The sequence below is a fragment of the Misgurnus anguillicaudatus genome, chromosome 4, assembly GCF_027580225.2.
Source record: "Misgurnus anguillicaudatus chromosome 4, ASM2758022v2, whole genome shotgun sequence".
Taxonomy (NCBI): Eukaryota; Metazoa; Chordata; class Actinopteri; order Cypriniformes; family Cobitidae; genus Misgurnus; species Misgurnus anguillicaudatus.
This window is the reverse complement of record NC_073340.2, coordinates 13963122-13981412: the sequence shown is the minus strand read 5'-3', so window position 1 is coordinate 13981412 and position 18291 is coordinate 13963122. Positions and strand designations below refer to the sequence as shown.

Here is an 18291-nt window from a genome sequence, read left to right as displayed (position 1 = left end):
ATCACAAGGGGAGCCAAATTTCAATGATGCTTGCAGAGAATGGCTTACCAAAACTTAGTTATTGGGTTGATCTTTTTTTTGTACATTTTATAGGTTGATACAATCACTGGGGACAAGCACTTAAACATAGAAAAAGTCAGATTATCATGATATATCCCCTTTAATATTTAAAAGCTCTTTTTAACAAAAGATCACAAACATAATGACACAACGCAAGTAACAACATTTAAGGTTTATTTCCATTAATTAATGCAATCTTACAGAACATATAATACAAAAGCATTAAATACGAGTCAAGCATATAATATTAGCGTTTTATTTAAATTCTCTATGTAAACAGGCTAGATTTTATGGATAAAAACAAGCATCAGAATTTAACTTTCCATGTGTAGTTAACCATGGTTTGTCGTTAATGCATATTATGAATTTGATATAGTGATTATTTTAAATGAATGACACATTTAGAGGACACATTTGACTTGACCGTATCTGAATAAATCCAGCGGCCTGACTGATAGAAAAACAGAGCAGGTGCCTTGATGCTTTACGTCATTTTTAAAGCTAACAGCTATAGAAGTATAATTCAAGGAACTGCTGATGATTATGATGTTTTTTCCATTAACTACTTACTGGTTACATGTATATTGTAAAGTCACAGATAATCCAGTTATGTTGTCGTTGTTTACAGAGCAAACTCTTTTCTCAGGGGTTTGTTATGTGTTGTTCTAATACATCCACAATGTTGAGCGTAACCTCTCCTGTAGATGATTGGCTGGCCAAGCTTATAAAGTCTCTTATGGCCTGGATCTCCCCTATCTGTGACTTAGCCCACGGGAGGCTGATCTGGAGAAAAGAAAGCAAAAATAAATGAAAGAGTGGTTAACCCAAAAAAATGAATGTCCTGACCACAACTTGCATCCACCTGAATGAGACCAGTTTGTCTTTACCTTAATGATAATGTGTTTCTCAGACAGATCATCTCCATCCAGCAGCTCTTCTCCAAAACAAAGTGTGATGTCACTCTCAGGTGGATCTCCTCCTTGGCGGAAAGAGTCTAACTCTGTGAGGAAGACAACAACTCGAAATATTTGAAATCTATCATTTCAACAGCATCTGATTCTTGACATGTTGTATAGATGCTCTCATTGGATGCATGCACGTCTGACGGGAACTTAACTTCTGGGGCCTTATTTATAAAATGCTGCGTAGAAACCATCCTAAAATTGATCTTACGATCATTTATCAAAAATGCGTACGTGTGATTCAAAAACCGAACTTATGCACAGAAAATGCGCGTACTCCTTTCTTTCAGATGTGAAATTTATAAATTGCAGATGATCTTGAACTTGTGCCCAGTTGAGCAGTTTCAGACCTCTGCCTTTAAACAATGCCTAATTAATGTCATAGACATATAAAAGAGCGCTAGTCAAAGTTTTAACCCAATTTCGAGCAGCAAGAATGGCTTATATATCCAAAAACCTGCAGCAATCGGACAAGCAAAAGTGCGTACGTATGCTCAGACCCTGACGCAGCACTTTTCCACGTTAAAGACAATTTTTATAAATATGGACTTTGCCGTTGATTTTTGCGTACGCACGCTTTATAAATGAGGCCCAAGTTTTCTGTTTGTTTTGTTTATTGGTTTGGTTAGTGGCTAAACTCAACTCTGGAACAAATACCTCGTCGAAAATAACACATGTTTTGTTTTCCTAAAGCCGAGGGGAGATGGCAATCATGGATCACCCCTATGTGAAGCGAGGTTTGGCAACCGATCTGTAGTTAAGATTGTTAACATTATATAGTACACATTTTACACAGTAACGTTAGCTCAGTGTAGTCTTGCTGGCCCCCTCACAGTTTTAACTTGAATCTATTGAAGTAAGAGAGTTATGCAGGGCTAGTCAACTGGGGTCCCGCGGGCCAAATGCCAAATCATTATATGGCCCGCCGGTCATCTTTGTATGATTTAAAATCAGTGTGTTTACTTTAATGCCGCCTTTCCACCTATCATGACAAATAACGTCCGATAAACAGGAAGGAGAGTCGGAAAGGGACTGCGTAGGTATCAACCCTATGTGGTGCGCAAGTGTTTTCAGTTTGTGTTGTTTTCACTACCAAAGGATGAAGATATGAAGAATCAGTGGTTAAAATTACTTTTTCAAGGAGAAAAGATACCCATATGGTACAGTACCCACTTTATTTGGAACAACATGCGTCTCCTAACCACAACCTGTAAGTTGCATACTTGTTTAAATGAGTGTAAATGTTAGTTTCTATCATCGTTTTTATTGGTTGGGTTAATGATGAATGATGTGTATTGATGTCGATAATGTCTTTTCAGTAAATCATTGTTAGCACTGGGTCAATAAATGTTGCACTATTGTTTGTCTGTGCCACTGATCTGCGGTCTGTGCGGAGACTCTGCCAGTTAACCAATCAGAGCAGGCTACTGAAAGTTCGGGTTTAGGCAGACTGAGTCATTGAACAGCTTCACACGAATCGTTTGGGGATCTCTAAGAAATGGGGTAATTTTAAATGTATACTTTGAAAAAATTACAGTGTTTTTTGACCTCGCATGCATTTAAACCTGTTGTCCGGGACTTATAAACAGTGATGGGACGCTTAAAATTTGCATCTTACTAGCTCTTTAAAATATTAAAAAATATATATGGTTTTTATAGTAATTAAAAAGCAGAATACTGCTTACAAGATGTGTGCATCTCTTTTTGAAAATGCATGTTTTTAATATATGACCTATAACAAAAAGTATAACAAAAATAATAAAAAATAAAAATTATTTATAAAAGATATATAAAAGGTAAAAATAGGGGTAAAAGTTTGGCCCGCATAATATTTACAATTTTAATATCTGGCACTTGAGTAGTTGAAGACCTCTGGAGTAATGAATGCAATAGACAATAAATGAATTGATTTCTGAATGTAATTATTAACCTTTCACAACTCATGAACAGAACAGAAACATGATTGCTCTCATTTCATTCCACAGCGTGAATGTAAGTTATGCTTGTGAAACACTCACCCTGTCTGAACAGGTCATTATTAAACAGTAGGGTGGGGTCGCCTGCGCGCTCCATTTTACACGGCTCTGTGGTGACGTTATGAGGTCCTCTCCAGAACACTCTGCCCTGACAGAAGCGTTTGGCGTATATGCCTGCTCTCGTCGAGGTGAGCACCACTCCACGCTCCATGAAGGGCAGCAGTTTAGAAAGGGCGAGCATGCGCGGGGCAAGGTCGGGGTCGGAGGTCATGTCCGAGGGAGGGTCCGGGAGAGGGATCCGAGGAAAACCGGTGCCGTTCAGAGACGGTTGGGAAGGGGGGACGGGCGAGGGTGGGAGGTAAGCGATCCGAACGTCTTTACCCACGATCTCTCGCCTCAAAACCTCCTGACCGATGTACTGCACGCTCACAGAGAACGAATGAAGATCTGAGGAGAGAAGCAGAGAGAGTCAGTGAGTCAACTGTTAGTTCATCCAATAAATCAGCTGAACCTAGTTTAAATACCTGTACTGGCTACTGACAAAGGCACCGCCTCGATGGTGACGTTTAACTGAATATCTGAAAGACACACAAAGAATAATACATCAAACATCAGATCCAGTACTGTTCTACCAATGTGTGAACCCTAACTGGAAAATTAATAAGAAATTTCCCAAAAACAGCTCACAGTCAAACACAATGTTTACTTCAGGAAAATTAACGTGGCTCACATACAGTTGCTATAAGAAATTATTTTTTATATAGAAGAAATGAGACATTATTAGCGTTGCAAACATCTCTCTCAATCTACAAAATTCTCTCATCAATAACCTTTCAGAAATATGATTAATATCTTCACAATTTCTTATTAGATCACTCAGTGGTCACCAAACCTGTTCCTTGAGATCTGCCCTCCTGCTTACTTTATATCAGCACACCTGCCTCTCATTCTTAGTTTGCAATGAAAAGCTTGATCAGCAGGTTCAGGTGTGTTTGATTGGGGTTGGAGGTGAACTCTGCAGCAAAGTAGATCTTTAGGAACAGGGTTGGTGACCACTGGTTTAGTTATCTTCTTCAGAGGAAGAAAAGTCCAATCATGAATTGACCTCTTGTCTCAATCAATCAACATCAGTGATCAACTTAAACAAGACAATCAAATCAATCACTATAACTATCCACCTTTTTCTCGAACGAGAAAAGTAAGTGATGTGACGTATTTCCTTTTCGGTACGAGACTTCCGGTTCAATAGCCAGCCGGTAGAAAGCAGTGTCGTGGGAGCACGCATAAAACATAATTTAAACAGTTAATATTTACTACACCTGTCATGTATGAACCAGTGTGAGGATGAAATTAAGAAGTGGCTTGATATATGAAGATATATTCAATCATTTTGTGTTGTTAATTAAGGTGACGAGTCTTAAAGGTGCAAATATAAAAGCACAGAAACATACCAGTATCTTTACAATGGGAAAGTCAGTCGAGAGTTTGTACATGTAATTTACCAAGACTTTGTGTTTTTAACTTTTCAGGGGCTGGTTTAAAATGTCACAACTGTCCCTCTGGTATGAGGTTTTTTTAAACGGGAAATTTTAATAGACTTGTTTATGGCGACACGTCGAGCTTCACGCAGTCCAACACAGTCAGCAGTATCATTCAACACATTGTAAGTTATTTGAACAAACCATAATAAACATATTAAACTACTCCATGTACTGAGTATTGTTTTCGTTTTATGAAAATATTATTACATCGCTTCTTACGCACTAGGTGGAAGACATGAGCTTATGAAATTATTTGCTTACTTTTCAAAGTATTAAAACATAACAAAAGTACGCGCAAACACATTACAAACTATTATAAACATTAACTAAGCAGATTATGTCGTATATATTCTGTACTGTAATCGCATTTTTGTAATAATATATAGTAGCAGAATAAATAAATCAGTTAAATCAGCATATTTATATCAACATAATATTAGTTGTTTTTAAACAATTATTGTATTTATTGTTTACTGGTAGTTTCTATGAAACGTTTTACTGGATGGATTTGTAAATGCAGATCATAAGTGCATGTGCGCCACATACACATTCAGTTTTTGTGAATGGATTATGGTTAAAACAAATGTTTTTTAGATTTACTGAGTTTGTATTAGCTATTATGGCAACCCCTAACTGCACAAATTATGTCGGTCTTCCTGGATTTCATATAACATTAAACAGCCAGTCAAAACGGCACACTTGTGTCCTTCGCAATAGACTAACATTAGCTTTAGTGGCTCACCGGAAGTCATAAGCAGGAAAGCTCAAAGATGGCGGCACCCACATTTACGTCAAGAAACAGGTTGATAAGTCCAAAGGTTTCTTGAGACCTCTTCGAATGAAATGTTTCCATCACACAGGTTTTAACAGCATTTTGTATCGCATGATGGAAACTATATGGGGCTCGATGTAGTCTTAATGCCCTTGCTGCTAATGCCTGCATCAAAAATTCTGTATTCCTTCTTCTGTGCACAGCATTCATTTTGGCAATTACAAGCTGCACTGCTACTGCTAGTAAATGTATAACTTGCTTAATCATAACTAAATGCAGTCCTGTCTCCATTGTCCAAGCGTGCCTTGATTTATTTACTGTTGGTTACTGAGTTACTAGTCTCGCGTAGCCAGACCTTCAATACTGAAGGTCTGGTGTTTTTCGCTGCTTTTTCTGGACAAAGCCCGCCCACGAGGTGTTTGATCAACATGTCAAACAACCAATCACAGTTTGTTTCGTCTAGCGTCACGTTTCGGACTCCCCACAATAATGAGCCGGCTGGCAACAAGTCAGTTATTGAAATAACCAGCTGCAATCGAATAGCATCTAAATAAACAACATTACTCACCATAGAACAACGTTGTGCACTTCATCAACAGCCACACCAATGAGACGCTCTGAAGCATATCTCTCCACTTTTTAACACATACAAGCAATTCAGGTGAACCAAACTTTTTGACTCCACTAACTGCCTCAAGCAAAACTCTTGGACGTCTTTTAGAGAGTCTATGCGGCGAACTTTGCATATTTTTTAGAATCCAATGTTTAGCTGATCATGATAACTGGTCATTATTATCCACGTGAACACGACTGATTCTCTTCCTCAATGGAACGTCAGAGCTTTGTTTTCCAGGGACCGAAACTAATCGCGACACTCGCGTCTCCTGGAAATCCGGTTTATTTTAACCAATCAAAGACGACTTTGACATTCTCACAGGGTTTCCAGAAAAGTGTACGAAAAACATCAGACGTTTAGCCAACAGTCTGTGGGCGTGACGTCTGGGGCTGAGACTACTGAGTTACCAATATCACTGTCATTCATTGATGAAAATGCACCTAATTTGCATTTGTTTGTTTTTCTTTTTCTTGTGAAGTTTGAAAATATTAGCTTCGCTTTTGGATTGAATTCCAGTTACTGATATGTCGAGTGATGAATGTCTGGCTAATTGTGCTTTGTGCAGGTCAGAGCAGAACTAAAGTAGAGCAGGCAAACCCATGAAATCAAAGGGGCTGTCCGCCAAATCTAGTTTGTGTTAAGCACGTAAGATTCAGAAAGTAAAATCAAACATTACTGTTGTCACTTTTTGAGGGCATTGTCTCCACTTCTGCATGAAGTGTAATCTCATGCGCTGTATGTGGAATTGCTGGCATCTCCTGTAAACACAAAAGACAGAACTTCAGATGAATAGATGAAGCTGTCTATCATATACTGAACACACATACACTTCTCATCTCAGTGCTTATGTAATGTATGCATTTATTTACTGTTAGCCTAATCATAAGCTATGATTTGTTGTTAGTGTTTACCGTAGTGATTGGCTGGGGTGTATCAAGCTCCTCTTTAATCTTTTTGCATGCAATCTGTTCTTCATTCTCGGTTTGGCTGCGTCTCCTCCTGGTGCTCCTAACTGATTTCTGACCAACTTCATTTTTTACTTTCACAACTCCTATGACAGAAAGGAAAGGTTTGCATTATCTTAACTAAATTTTACAAAACAAGTTATTCCCTGTAATGATATTACAAATCAGATCTGTCCTGTAATGAAGGTGTTATTTTTTTTACCTTGTTCTTCTAGCGGTATGAGACGGTAAACCTTATAAGGTTCTGAGATGTCCAGCTGTGACCTCTCAGTGACTTCACCGAACTCTGGACTTTTGTTAAGGGCGCATCGAAGTCGAGTTTTCCAGGACGCAGGGTCAGAACTTCCATTCTCCGCAAGTTTCCCTTTGAACTCAGCCCAAGCCTATTAACCGGCAATGTAAATAAAATCAATAAATCCTCAGTGAATAATCCTAAACCTGTTTAAATATTTAGGCATGAACACGTCTGTTATTTTATGTGACTATATTGAATGGTGCACGTAAATGTATCAAACGAGAGAAAGACTCATGAGGACTCTTAAAAATAGCGGCATCTTCTTCACTCCGGAAATCCTGTTTTCCCGCATGTTTCCATGGAATACGGAACATGGTCTTTTCAGGGTTGTCCCACTCCAGTCCCCGATATTTCCCACTGTTCACCTACATCCCAAAACACAAACATCATAGTCAACACAACAGGAAACAGCAACTGTATGAAACACAACACTGGGTCTGTGTTGATCCATTTTCAGATTTGAGTTTTTGTCTGTATTTTACCATGAAGGTGCTGGCAGTAAGTAAACTGAACTGTTGGGAGAATTAAATTAATTGTTTTTTTATGTTTTTATTTTACATTAATGTACAGTAGTGTCTCTGCCTTGTGTGACATGCATGTGAATATTTATGAATTTCTTTATATGATTGTTATTCAAAGAAAAATAGTACAACATAATTGTGTCTGCATATTGTTAATGTAAATGTGTATTGTATTAATCTTTCTATTTGAATGTGGGTTAAGTTGAAACGAAATATTTCTTATAGGAATAATCCAGATAATTTACTCACCACCATGTCATCCAAAATGTTGATGTCTTTCTTTGTCCAGTCCAGAAGAAATTATGTTTTTTGAGGAAAACATTGCAGGATTTTTCTCATTTTAATGGACTTTAATGGACACCAACACCTAACACCTAACTCAACACGTAACAGTTAATAAACAATCCCAAACGAGGAATTAGGGTCCCCTCCAGCGAAACGACTGTCCTCCCTGACAAGAAAAACAACAAATATACACCTTCAAACAACAACTTCTCGTCTTTGTCCGGTCCTGAAAGCGTCAGCGCGACCTCACGCAATACGCCATGACGTCAAGAGGTCACAGAGGACAAACGCGAAACTCTGCCCCAGTGTTTACAAGTGTGTTGAAAGAGGACCGTTCCGACGTTGTTGTATGTGGAATGATACTTATTAATGTCTTTGTGTCAGTTTATTGTTTACAATGGTCCGCAAACACGTGACCTCCCTACGTCACCACGCATTTACGTTAGGTCGCGCTGGACCGGACCTAGACGAAAAGTTGTGGCTCAAACGTGCAGAATTTTTATTCTTCTTGTCAAAACTGACAATCGCTTCGCTAGACAAGACCCCTATGCCCCGTTAGGGATCGTTTATAGTCCTTTGAAACTCTGTTGAAAAAAACTTTTACGTGTTGAGTTAGGTGTTAAGTGTTGGTGTCCATCAAAATGAGAAAAATCCTGCAATGCCCTCCCCAAAAAACACAACCTCCTCTCAACTGAACAAAAAAACACATCAACACCTCGGATGTCATGGTGGTGAGCAAACCACCCGGACTCTTCCCCCAAGAAAATTGACCATTCCTTTAATAAATCAAATTCAAACAACATAAATGAGAATCAAATCAAACTATTGTCAATAGCCAGCCCTACTTTCAGACAAATATTATCAGTATAATAAAGTCAACAAGTACTGATTCCACTACAGACATATTAATCCTAATTTATTCTATTCTACTTGAATCTGCTCTATTTTACAACTTGCAGTGCACCATTACAGATACATATAAACACATGAACATTGAACAGAGGAACATATAAACACACGAACATATCAACCCATGAACATTGAACAGAGGAATAAACACATGAACATATAAACATGAACATTGAACTGAACATATAAACACATTAACACATGAACATATAAACACACGAACATTGAACTGAACATATAAACACATTAACACACACAGACCTGTTCCACTATCCATGAGCGGAGGCGGCGCGTAGAGCGAATTTTGCCGGACGTCATCTAAAAAATCAATTTCATTCGGAAAGTCACATATAACTTCACATCCTGAACAATGCTATACAGAGGCGGTAGTTTAGAGTAGTTATCTCGAACTGTCACAAGCTGGTCTTTATTGAAAATTGGTATTACTACGTTTTAAATCATGGCACAATAACACAGAATGTGGTAACTATCAGTCTATAATACCACCAAAGTATTTTCTTTAAGTTTTATACATTTATTATCTGCTAGAATCAAATCCGAAATGGGAACAGAGGCTTTGGTCTTCTGTAGATGTCAGAGGTGTGCAGGTAAGTTTGTTTATGGTTTTATTTGCCTTCAGTTTCGTGTGTGTTGAGTTCCGCGGGGAAGCTCGTGTCAAAGTGAAGAGAATCCTTCACGCCTGCGTGCGGCGCTCGACGGCTCAGAGATGCACTTTACTTTACTCATGTAAACATTAAAATCATCATCTGTGTTATAATATATCAACGTCTATTTGATGAACTTCAAATTAATCGAGACAGACATAATAAATGATGTGTTGCTGTCTGTCACACTTTACTAGAGACGCGGCATGTCACGTGAGTACTCATGTTTTTAACTTATTAAATACATGCAACTTAGCAGAGCGTTAATGAATAAAAACACGTTTAAAGCACTTTAAAATATGAAACTATCAACTTCTGCGTCGATCGCGTAACCGGTTTATGACGCGCTCAAGGGTTAGCGTATTCATATCCGACCAATCAGAAAAACGTCCGGGACGCCAAACCCCGCCCACAGCGTCTCTTCCGTCATCGCTTCGGTCTCTTCTGTCAGTTTCATTTCCGCGAGAGAAACGATCCCGTTTCCCAGAAATAACGTGATATCACTGATGAGATTTACAGATGTTTTTAATAATACATTTTTTTACATATTAATAGTATATATGCTTTTTACTTAAACATTTTGTATAAAAAATGAATTATTTAATTATCACTGCAAGACGACTGCTTTTTTCTGACGTCACCAAATGAATCACGACAGCCATAATAAATTCCTAGATATACTTGTATGTTTTGCTGTTTAGAAGTAGAATCCATAAAACGTCTATTTTATCAATGTATATTAACTCAGTCTTTTTGGATATATGTGGAATATATGTGAGCAAATAACAAACCTAACATCATATTATTTAAAAACAGAACTAAGACATTATGTTGAGAGTGAGAATCTTGGAAATAAAAAGGCAAAACGAAGTTTAACATTTTCAAACCTTTTCTTTTATTGATTTATTGTAAAATATCCTCTATGTTATGATTTGTCTAATTTCTTCCTTCGTTTTTATCCTTTTGTTGCTATTATAATTATAATACTATAGTAAGAACATTGTGATCTATTTATGTATGTTTAGGATTCTGTGTGTTTATTTATTTCATATGTAATCAACACATGTGTCTGTACTCTGTACTAGGTGTGAACCAGTGCCTCATACAGATGTATGGCCTATAGGAACTGATCAGTGCAAATAACACCATTCCTCAGGGTAGACCAATCTCATGTATCCTAACAGGTTTGTATTGTTGTTTGTAGCACTTTTGTCATCACATGTAAAGGTCTGTCACACACACAGGACTTGGGGTTAAGATCGAGAGGAAGGCAATGCTACTTTAAATGACTCTCATCAATAAACTCTTTTCCCATTAACTTTTTCTCAGATCACAAATTAAATCTTTAAAACTTTGTTCAACCTCCACATCATCAAGTCAGTTGTGCAAATTTTGCACCCGGAATTTGAATGATTTGTAGATTTTAAAGAAGTTGGTCATTCATTCATCAGGCTATCACATATCAACCTTAGCTGACTCCACAGTAGGCAGGCCAGGATGACCGCAAGCCACCTGCAAATGTTGGCACGTGCTTCCATAGATAATCAATATTAGCACAGCAATTCCAGTTTTAGCATAAAACAACCCAAACAGGGACCGGACATCATCTTTGACTGAAATAACCACTCGTTACAACCGAGGTATGCAGCAAAGCATTTGTGAAGCCACAACACGCACAACCTTGAGGCGGGTGGGCTACAACAGCAGAAGACCCCATCGGGTACCACTCATCTCTACTACAAATAAAAAAAGCTCCCCAAAATTGGACAGTTGAAGACTGGAAAATGTTGCCTTGTCTGATGAGTCTCGATTTCTATTGAGACCTTCAAATGGTAGAGTCAGAATTTGGCGAAAACAGAATGAGAACATGGATCCATCATGCCTTGTTACCACTGTGCAGGCTGGTGGTGGTGTAATGGTGTGGGGGATGTTTTCTTGGCACACTTTAGGCTCCTTAGTGCCAATTGGGCATCGTTTAAATGCCACGGCCTACCTGAGCATTGTTTCTGACCATGTCCATCCCTTTATGACCAACAGTGCCCATCCTCTGATGGCTACTTCCAGCAGGATAATGCACCATGTCACGAAGCACGAATCATTTTAAATTGGTTCCTTGAACATGACAGAGGCTGAATCCGAAATCGCATACTCACTTTGTAGGTACTGAATTTCACTGAGAACCTACTTAACGTGCGCTAAGACAGTACGTACGTTCACATTAAGTATGGACAGCATCCGCCATGTTGACGTTATCATGCGACCTATGAGTAGACTTGTTTGAGTTCATGCGGAACCACAAGAACCGACAGAAGATTGACATCACAATACCGCAAGAGCGACTCGAAATCAGACTTCTCCATATGATTTCTGGAATCGCTCTCACGGTACTTTGATGTCATCCACCTGTTGTTTCTTACAGCGGTGCAAGAACTCGAACAAACCTAATAACAGACATGAAAACGTATGCGTATGTATGAGGGACAGGTGCACTAACACCTGATCACATCAGTAACTTGACAACTCTACTACAGTCTCTGTCAGTGTTACAGATATATTACACATTAATTTTTAGTGGACAAAAATAAGTAAAACAAGCAGATTGTAACATAATATCTATTGTCAGACAACAGCTGTGCTTGAATATAAACTAGACAATGCAGGCCATGTGATTATATACATTTTAGTGAAGCAATCTTTTGTATTTACTTAAAACAACAGGAAGAATGAATAAAACCATCACAATAAATGAAAACGTATAGAAGTGAATCCCATATGAAACAAAACTTTATTCAAATGTATTTTTCTAACAAACCATCACATATTTACTGTCATCTCAACACAGCTGTGATAATTCTACAGCTTTATTTTCATGAATCAGCTGAGCACTTTGTGGTATATCCTGACCGGTCTGTGCGTGAAGTCAAGGTGCTGAGGAACAGCCCTGTGTGTGTATCAAAATCACCCGATTGGCTGGTCTCCGGTCGATTGCTTTGCTCTCCCGTGGCATCATGGGATAGAAGTGTCCATCCGATGCACGCCTCAGAATCTGGGCGGACTCTATAGGGCATCCGGGGATTTCTCGCCTACTGATTTTATTGATACTGAGTATTCGGACATACTACTCTGTTCACGTACTGTTTCTCCTACTACATTTTCAGTAAGTAGGCGGTTTCGGACAATACTTAAGTACACGTGAAGTGCACTTCTGAATCTCGAGAGCAATAGTCCAAAATCCCGCTAATTCTCGCCTACCCTTTTACGTATACTGAGGTTTCGGACATACTATTCGTTCGCCTACTGCTTTTTGCCTACTATATAGTATGGCAGTATGCGGTTTCGGATTCAGCCAATGAGTTCACTGTACTAAAATGGCCCCCACAGTCACCAGATCGCTACCCAATAGAGCATCTTTGGGATGTGGTGGAACGGGAGCTTCATGCCCTTGATGTGCATCCCACAAATCTCCATCAACTGCAAGATGCTATCCTATCAAAATGGGCCAAAATTTCTAAAGAATGCTTTGGGGACCTTGTTGAATCAATGCCATGTTGAATTAAGGCAGTTCTGAAGGCGAAAGGGGGTCAAACACAGTATTAGTATGGTGTTCCTAATAATCCTTTAGGTGAGTGTAGTGGCAATGGTTGACTTGAAAGGAGAAAGCTATGAAACAGAAAGAGGATACACAAATGTCTTTATTTCATTTGTAATCCAAGATGATCTTATATTCAAGAATGCTTATATCTCTCGTAGAGCACGTAATGATACAGTACTAATCAAAGACATAGTGCTCACATACAGTAGTGTACATTTTTCCCAATTTTTACAAGACTACATTTGTTTCGTTGAATAACTACAAACTTCCATTTACTCTCAACATACAACGACTCAAATTTAAAGGAACAGTATGTAGGATTGTGGCCAAAACTGGTACTGCAATCACAAAACTTGTGTCTGAAACTGGTACTGCAATCACACAGCTGGTGGCCAATACACAACATGACAACATAAACATCAGTTGAGGGCTGCAACTCCACTTTTTAAATGACAATATCCTGGCCAGACCACTGTTGTCAGTAATATAAGTATTTGAAATGAAAATGATTTCTTAATGTCTAGTGACATATCAGGGCCATTTTATGACTAATTGATATAAATTTCTTACATACTGTTCCTTTAACAAAACAAAAATCTCCTTTAGGTAAAATTAGATTCAACCCTACTAACACTTCAACAGAAGATTAGCTTTTCTATGATTCTGCAGATTTATTGATGACCAAAAACTTCTTCAAAAGTTTCTCTCCAGTGTGCACTCTCTAGTGTACTTCAGCTGCCCTAACACAGTACAAGTCTTTCTACGGAACGAACACCTAAGGTTTCTCTCCCGTGTGAATTCTCATATGCAGCTTAAGGTGACCACTTTGGATAAAACACTTTTCACACTGTTGGCATGCGAATGGTTTCTCTCCGGTGTGAATTCTCATGTGTCTCCTAAGATTACCTGTAATTGTAAAACTCTTTCCACACTGTTGGCATGCGAAAGGTTTCTCTCCGGTGTGAATTCTCATGTGGATCTTAAGGTTAGCTTTATCTGAAAAACTCTTTACACAATAATGGCATACGAATGGTTTCTCTCCTGTGTGAACTCTCATGTGGATCTCAAGGTTTTGTTTAAATAGAAAATCCTTTCCACACTGACTGCATGTGAAGAGATTATCTCCAGTGTGAACCCTCATGTGCATCTGAAGGTACCCTTCACTTTTGAAACTCTTTTTGCAATGATGGCACGTGAAAGCTTCCTCGCCCGTGTGAATTCTCATATGCAGCTTAAGGTGACCACTTTGGATAAAACACTTTTCACACTGTTGGCATGCGAATGGTTTCTCTCCGGTGTGAATTCTCATGAGTCTCCTAAGATTACTTGTAATAGTAAAACTCTTTCCACACTGTTGGCATGAGAAAGGTTTCTCTCAGGTGTGAATTCTCATGTGGATATTAAGGTTAGCTTTATCTGAAAAAATCTTTCCACACTGTTGGCACGCAAAAGGTTTCTCTCCTGTGTGAACTCTCTTGTGGTTCTCAATGTTTTGTTTAAATAGAAAATCCTTTCCACTCTGACTGCATGTGAAGAGATTATCTCCAGTGTGAACCCTCATGTGCTTCTGAAGGTACCCTTCACTTCCGAAACTCTTTTTGCAATGATGGCACGTGAAAGCTTTCTCACCCGTGTGAATTCTCATATCCAGCTTAAGGTGACCACTTTGTTGGCATGTGAATGGTTTCTCTCCGGTGTGAATCCTTATGTGAGCCTTAAGGCTGCTTATAGATGTAAAACTCTTTCCGCACTGGTGGCATATGAAAGCTTGATCTCCATTGTTAATATTTATGTGCGTCTTAAGATAACCCTCGCTTGTGAAACTCTTTTGGCAATGATGGCACGTGAATGGTTTCGCTCCATTATGAAGTCTCACATGTCTCTTAAGGTAATTTTTACTTTTGAAACTCTTTAGGCAGAGATGGCACATAAATGTTTTCTCTCCGGTGTGAATTCTGGTGTGCTTCCTGAGGTCTGTTTGATCAGAGAAACTCATTCCACATTGATGGCACGTGAATGTTCTCTCTCCAATGTGAATGTTCATGTGTCTCTGAAGGAGTGATGGTTTTGGGAAACTCTTTCCACACTCAGCAGAATTGAAAGACATCCTGGCTTCTTTTCTTTTGTGCGAAACGCGCTGTACTTTCACCTTTTGGTGTTTCTCATCAACTTCTGTTGCATCTAAATGAATAGAGTAATTTATTAAAAGGCTCAATTCAGGGGCAACTAATCAAAGTGAAAGATTACCAATTGAAAAGCATGGTTTAACTTAAAAGTGTTGTTTACCATGCGTTTAAGTACAATTCCACTAAATCTATTGCACATAAGGGCTATTATTTACATGCATTTTTGTTCATTTTTAAAATTTGATTACGATCGGTTAATTGAATGAAAAAAGATTTAGACGGTTTCAGCAGTAGGCTAACAACATAAACAAGCGGCTTTCGTGGTCAACACGTAACTTTCGGTAAACTCCGCTAAGAATAAATAACAACAAAGTACTTTAAACGTAGTTTATTTAACGTTATATAAGAAGCAAAATAAACAACACGTAGATTACATAGGAAACCAAAACATTCGTTATTTTCGACGAGGTATTTGTTCAAGGGTTCAGTTTAGCACCTAGTCAGACCATTAAATTTAAAAAACTGAAACCGGAAGTTCGAACCAGACGCGTATCGCGTCACCGCACGTGCGTTCGATGAAAACATCTGAAACACACGTTTGAGCTGTCTCAATTGAAAATAACTTGCACGTTCAGATCTTAAAAAATGCAAGTGTCTTTGATTTGTCTCAAGATACATTTATACACCAGTAATGTCTTTTTCTGAGGCATGTTTATAAAATATGCAGACATATCTTAATTTAGGCCTAGTACCAGCTGCGCCTTGTCTGTGAAGGCCTATAATAATAAAACCAACCTATGAAGATTGAAAAACAGACACAAACCTCTTTGTTCCTTAGCACCTTTATTTTCTAATCTGCATGGCTCTGAATCCCTCATGTCTTCAAGTTTCTCTTCCATCAACAACAGCCGGTCATGAAGATTTCAGCTGGATTCACTTCTGTTTGTCTCCAGTATTTATTGGTGAATGGCTGTGTGGGAGGAGCTTGAATAAAGGTGTGAATTATTTTCACTGTTTGGGCATGATGAAGATGTTAGGGAGGTAAACATTGTCATTAAAACATTCATACTATAAGCATCTGTTTAAGACCATTTAATGTTACACCAACAGTATTTGGTTTATTTATGAGCAATAAATATTCACTAACCATGCAGCTTACATTCAAAGAAGATTTTACTTCTAACTTTAACCAGCTGATGTTATGCTAAGATTGACTGTGTGCTATTAATGTATTTAGATGAGTTTCAACTATTGTAACACAAAGTAGTGATGCACTTTACAGAAAGACAGAAATGTGCTTTGTATTCATTAATGTAACAATACAAAAATAATCAGTATAAACCATTAGTTGGAGGACTTAACTGTACACAGAATCTTCTTATGGGGAAATTCACTGCATTTATGCATGCTTTTATTCTGTAAGGTACCTGCTCAAAACAGTTCATGACGCCTTTACACTAAAGCATAAGTTTGATCTCATTTGAAAGCAAGCACTTGGAAGTTTATTGTAAAGTCAGAATTTTTGTCACAATGAAAAAAAATATTAAATGGCTTAAAATGCATTTCTAATAATGTGATATGTACACTGTTAAAATTTCTGTAGAAATTAATACAGTATTACTGGCAGCTGTTTGCCAGTAACTTACTGCAGATTTAAATTTATATTATTTACAGTTTGTTCAAAGTTAAACGAACATTAAACATTAACAAGTCTTTACAGAATAAAACTAAAACAACAGCCTCATGCAAAGCATTCGGGGAACCAAAATCTGAAGGAAAAAACAGAAAAAGGTCTGGTTCCCAGATTGCTTTGCATGAGGCTGTTATTTTATAGTTCTATTTTATAAAGACAAAGACTTGTTAATGTTTAATTAACATCGAACAAACTGCTGCCAGTAAAAAGCATTCATTTAAATCTACAGCACATTTTTTACAGTGCATTTATGACTCTTATGAAAATTAACCATGGTTCCAAAAAACATGGTTAGTGTAGTTAAACCATAGTTTTGCCAATAGTAATCAATACATTAAAAAAACATGGTTACTACACTTTTATCACCAAAATACACAAGGGGAAAATTAATTTGATACTGGCCCTGTATTAATCTAAAAATGCACAGCAGCTAAAGCCACAAGTCCGTTTTAAATCTAAAGATGATACCTAGTATAATTATGTGAATTTATTTAGAGTTGACTTTAAATTGCTAATGTTCATTTATTTACATCCAAGCATCCATTTAGTGCATTTTCTCTATTGTTTTGTGGCTCAAACAGCCCCATTCAAGTTTTAATGTCCCCGGCAGCAAACATTCACACCTCTTGAGTCTGGTAATGGATGTCTAATTATTATTCTTTTGTCTTAGAAGTACTGAAAACGATCTATTCACAGTGTTTTAATCCCTCTTTTCTTTGATCAAACATCTCACTTCACCTTCTTTGACTTTGTGTCAAATGCCTCTCTTACAAAAAGAAAGATTTTAATGAGCTTTTCACGTTAAAATCATTTCTAAAATATATTTTTTATATCTCAAGACAGTAAATCTACTTTTTTATGGTATTCTGCACAAGTCGATTAGCATTACATTATAAATGTACTGTATTATGAAGAACATACACTCTAAAAAAAAAAAGGTTCTATATAGCACCAAAACTGTTGCTTTGGATCGTAACGATAGAAGAACCATTTTTAGTGCCATATAGCACCAGTGAAGAACCAGTGAAGCACCAGTGAAGAACCAGTGAAGCACCAGTGAAGCACCTGTGTAGAACCATATAGTGCTATGTAGAACCATATGTGGTGCTATATGGCCCCTATATGGTTCTACACTGGTGCTTCACTGGTGCTTCACTGGTTCTTCACTGGTGCTTCACTGGTTCTTCACCGGTGCTATATGGCACTAAATGGTTCTTCTATCGTTACGATTGAAAGCAACAGTTTTGGTGCTATATAGAACCGTTTGTTTTTTTAGAGTGTACTGATTTTGAGCAGGACAATTTCCTTATCAC

General features: G+C 37.9%; 2 protein-coding genes across 2 annotated transcripts; both read right to left on the bottom strand.

The window, feature by feature from the left end:
• Window positions 1–213: 213 nt before the first annotated feature.
• Window positions 214–9990, bottom strand: irf9 (interferon regulatory factor 9). The gene is made up of 10 exons (XM_073866741.1): window positions 9537–9990; window positions 9164–9220; window positions 7432–7552; window positions 7095–7277; window positions 6839–6978; window positions 6604–6685; window positions 3523–3576; window positions 3041–3445; window positions 948–1060; window positions 214–843 (listed from the first exon to the last, which is right to left on the bottom strand). Exons 2-10 carry the CDS (start codon window positions 9218–9220, stop codon window positions 703–705), a joined length of 1296 nt encoding a protein of 431 aa, XP_073722842.1. The 5' UTR covers window positions 9537–9990; the 3' UTR covers window positions 214–702.
• Window positions 9991–13073: 3083 nt separating this feature from the next.
• Window positions 13074–17895, bottom strand: LOC129421528 (uncharacterized). The gene is given in 2 exon segments (XM_055177142.2): window positions 13074–15340; window positions 16109–17895. Coding segments are annotated over 2 exon segments (1482 nt in total). The 5' UTR covers window positions 16185–17895; the 3' UTR covers window positions 13074–13934.
• Window positions 17896–18291: the final 396 nt, after the last annotated feature.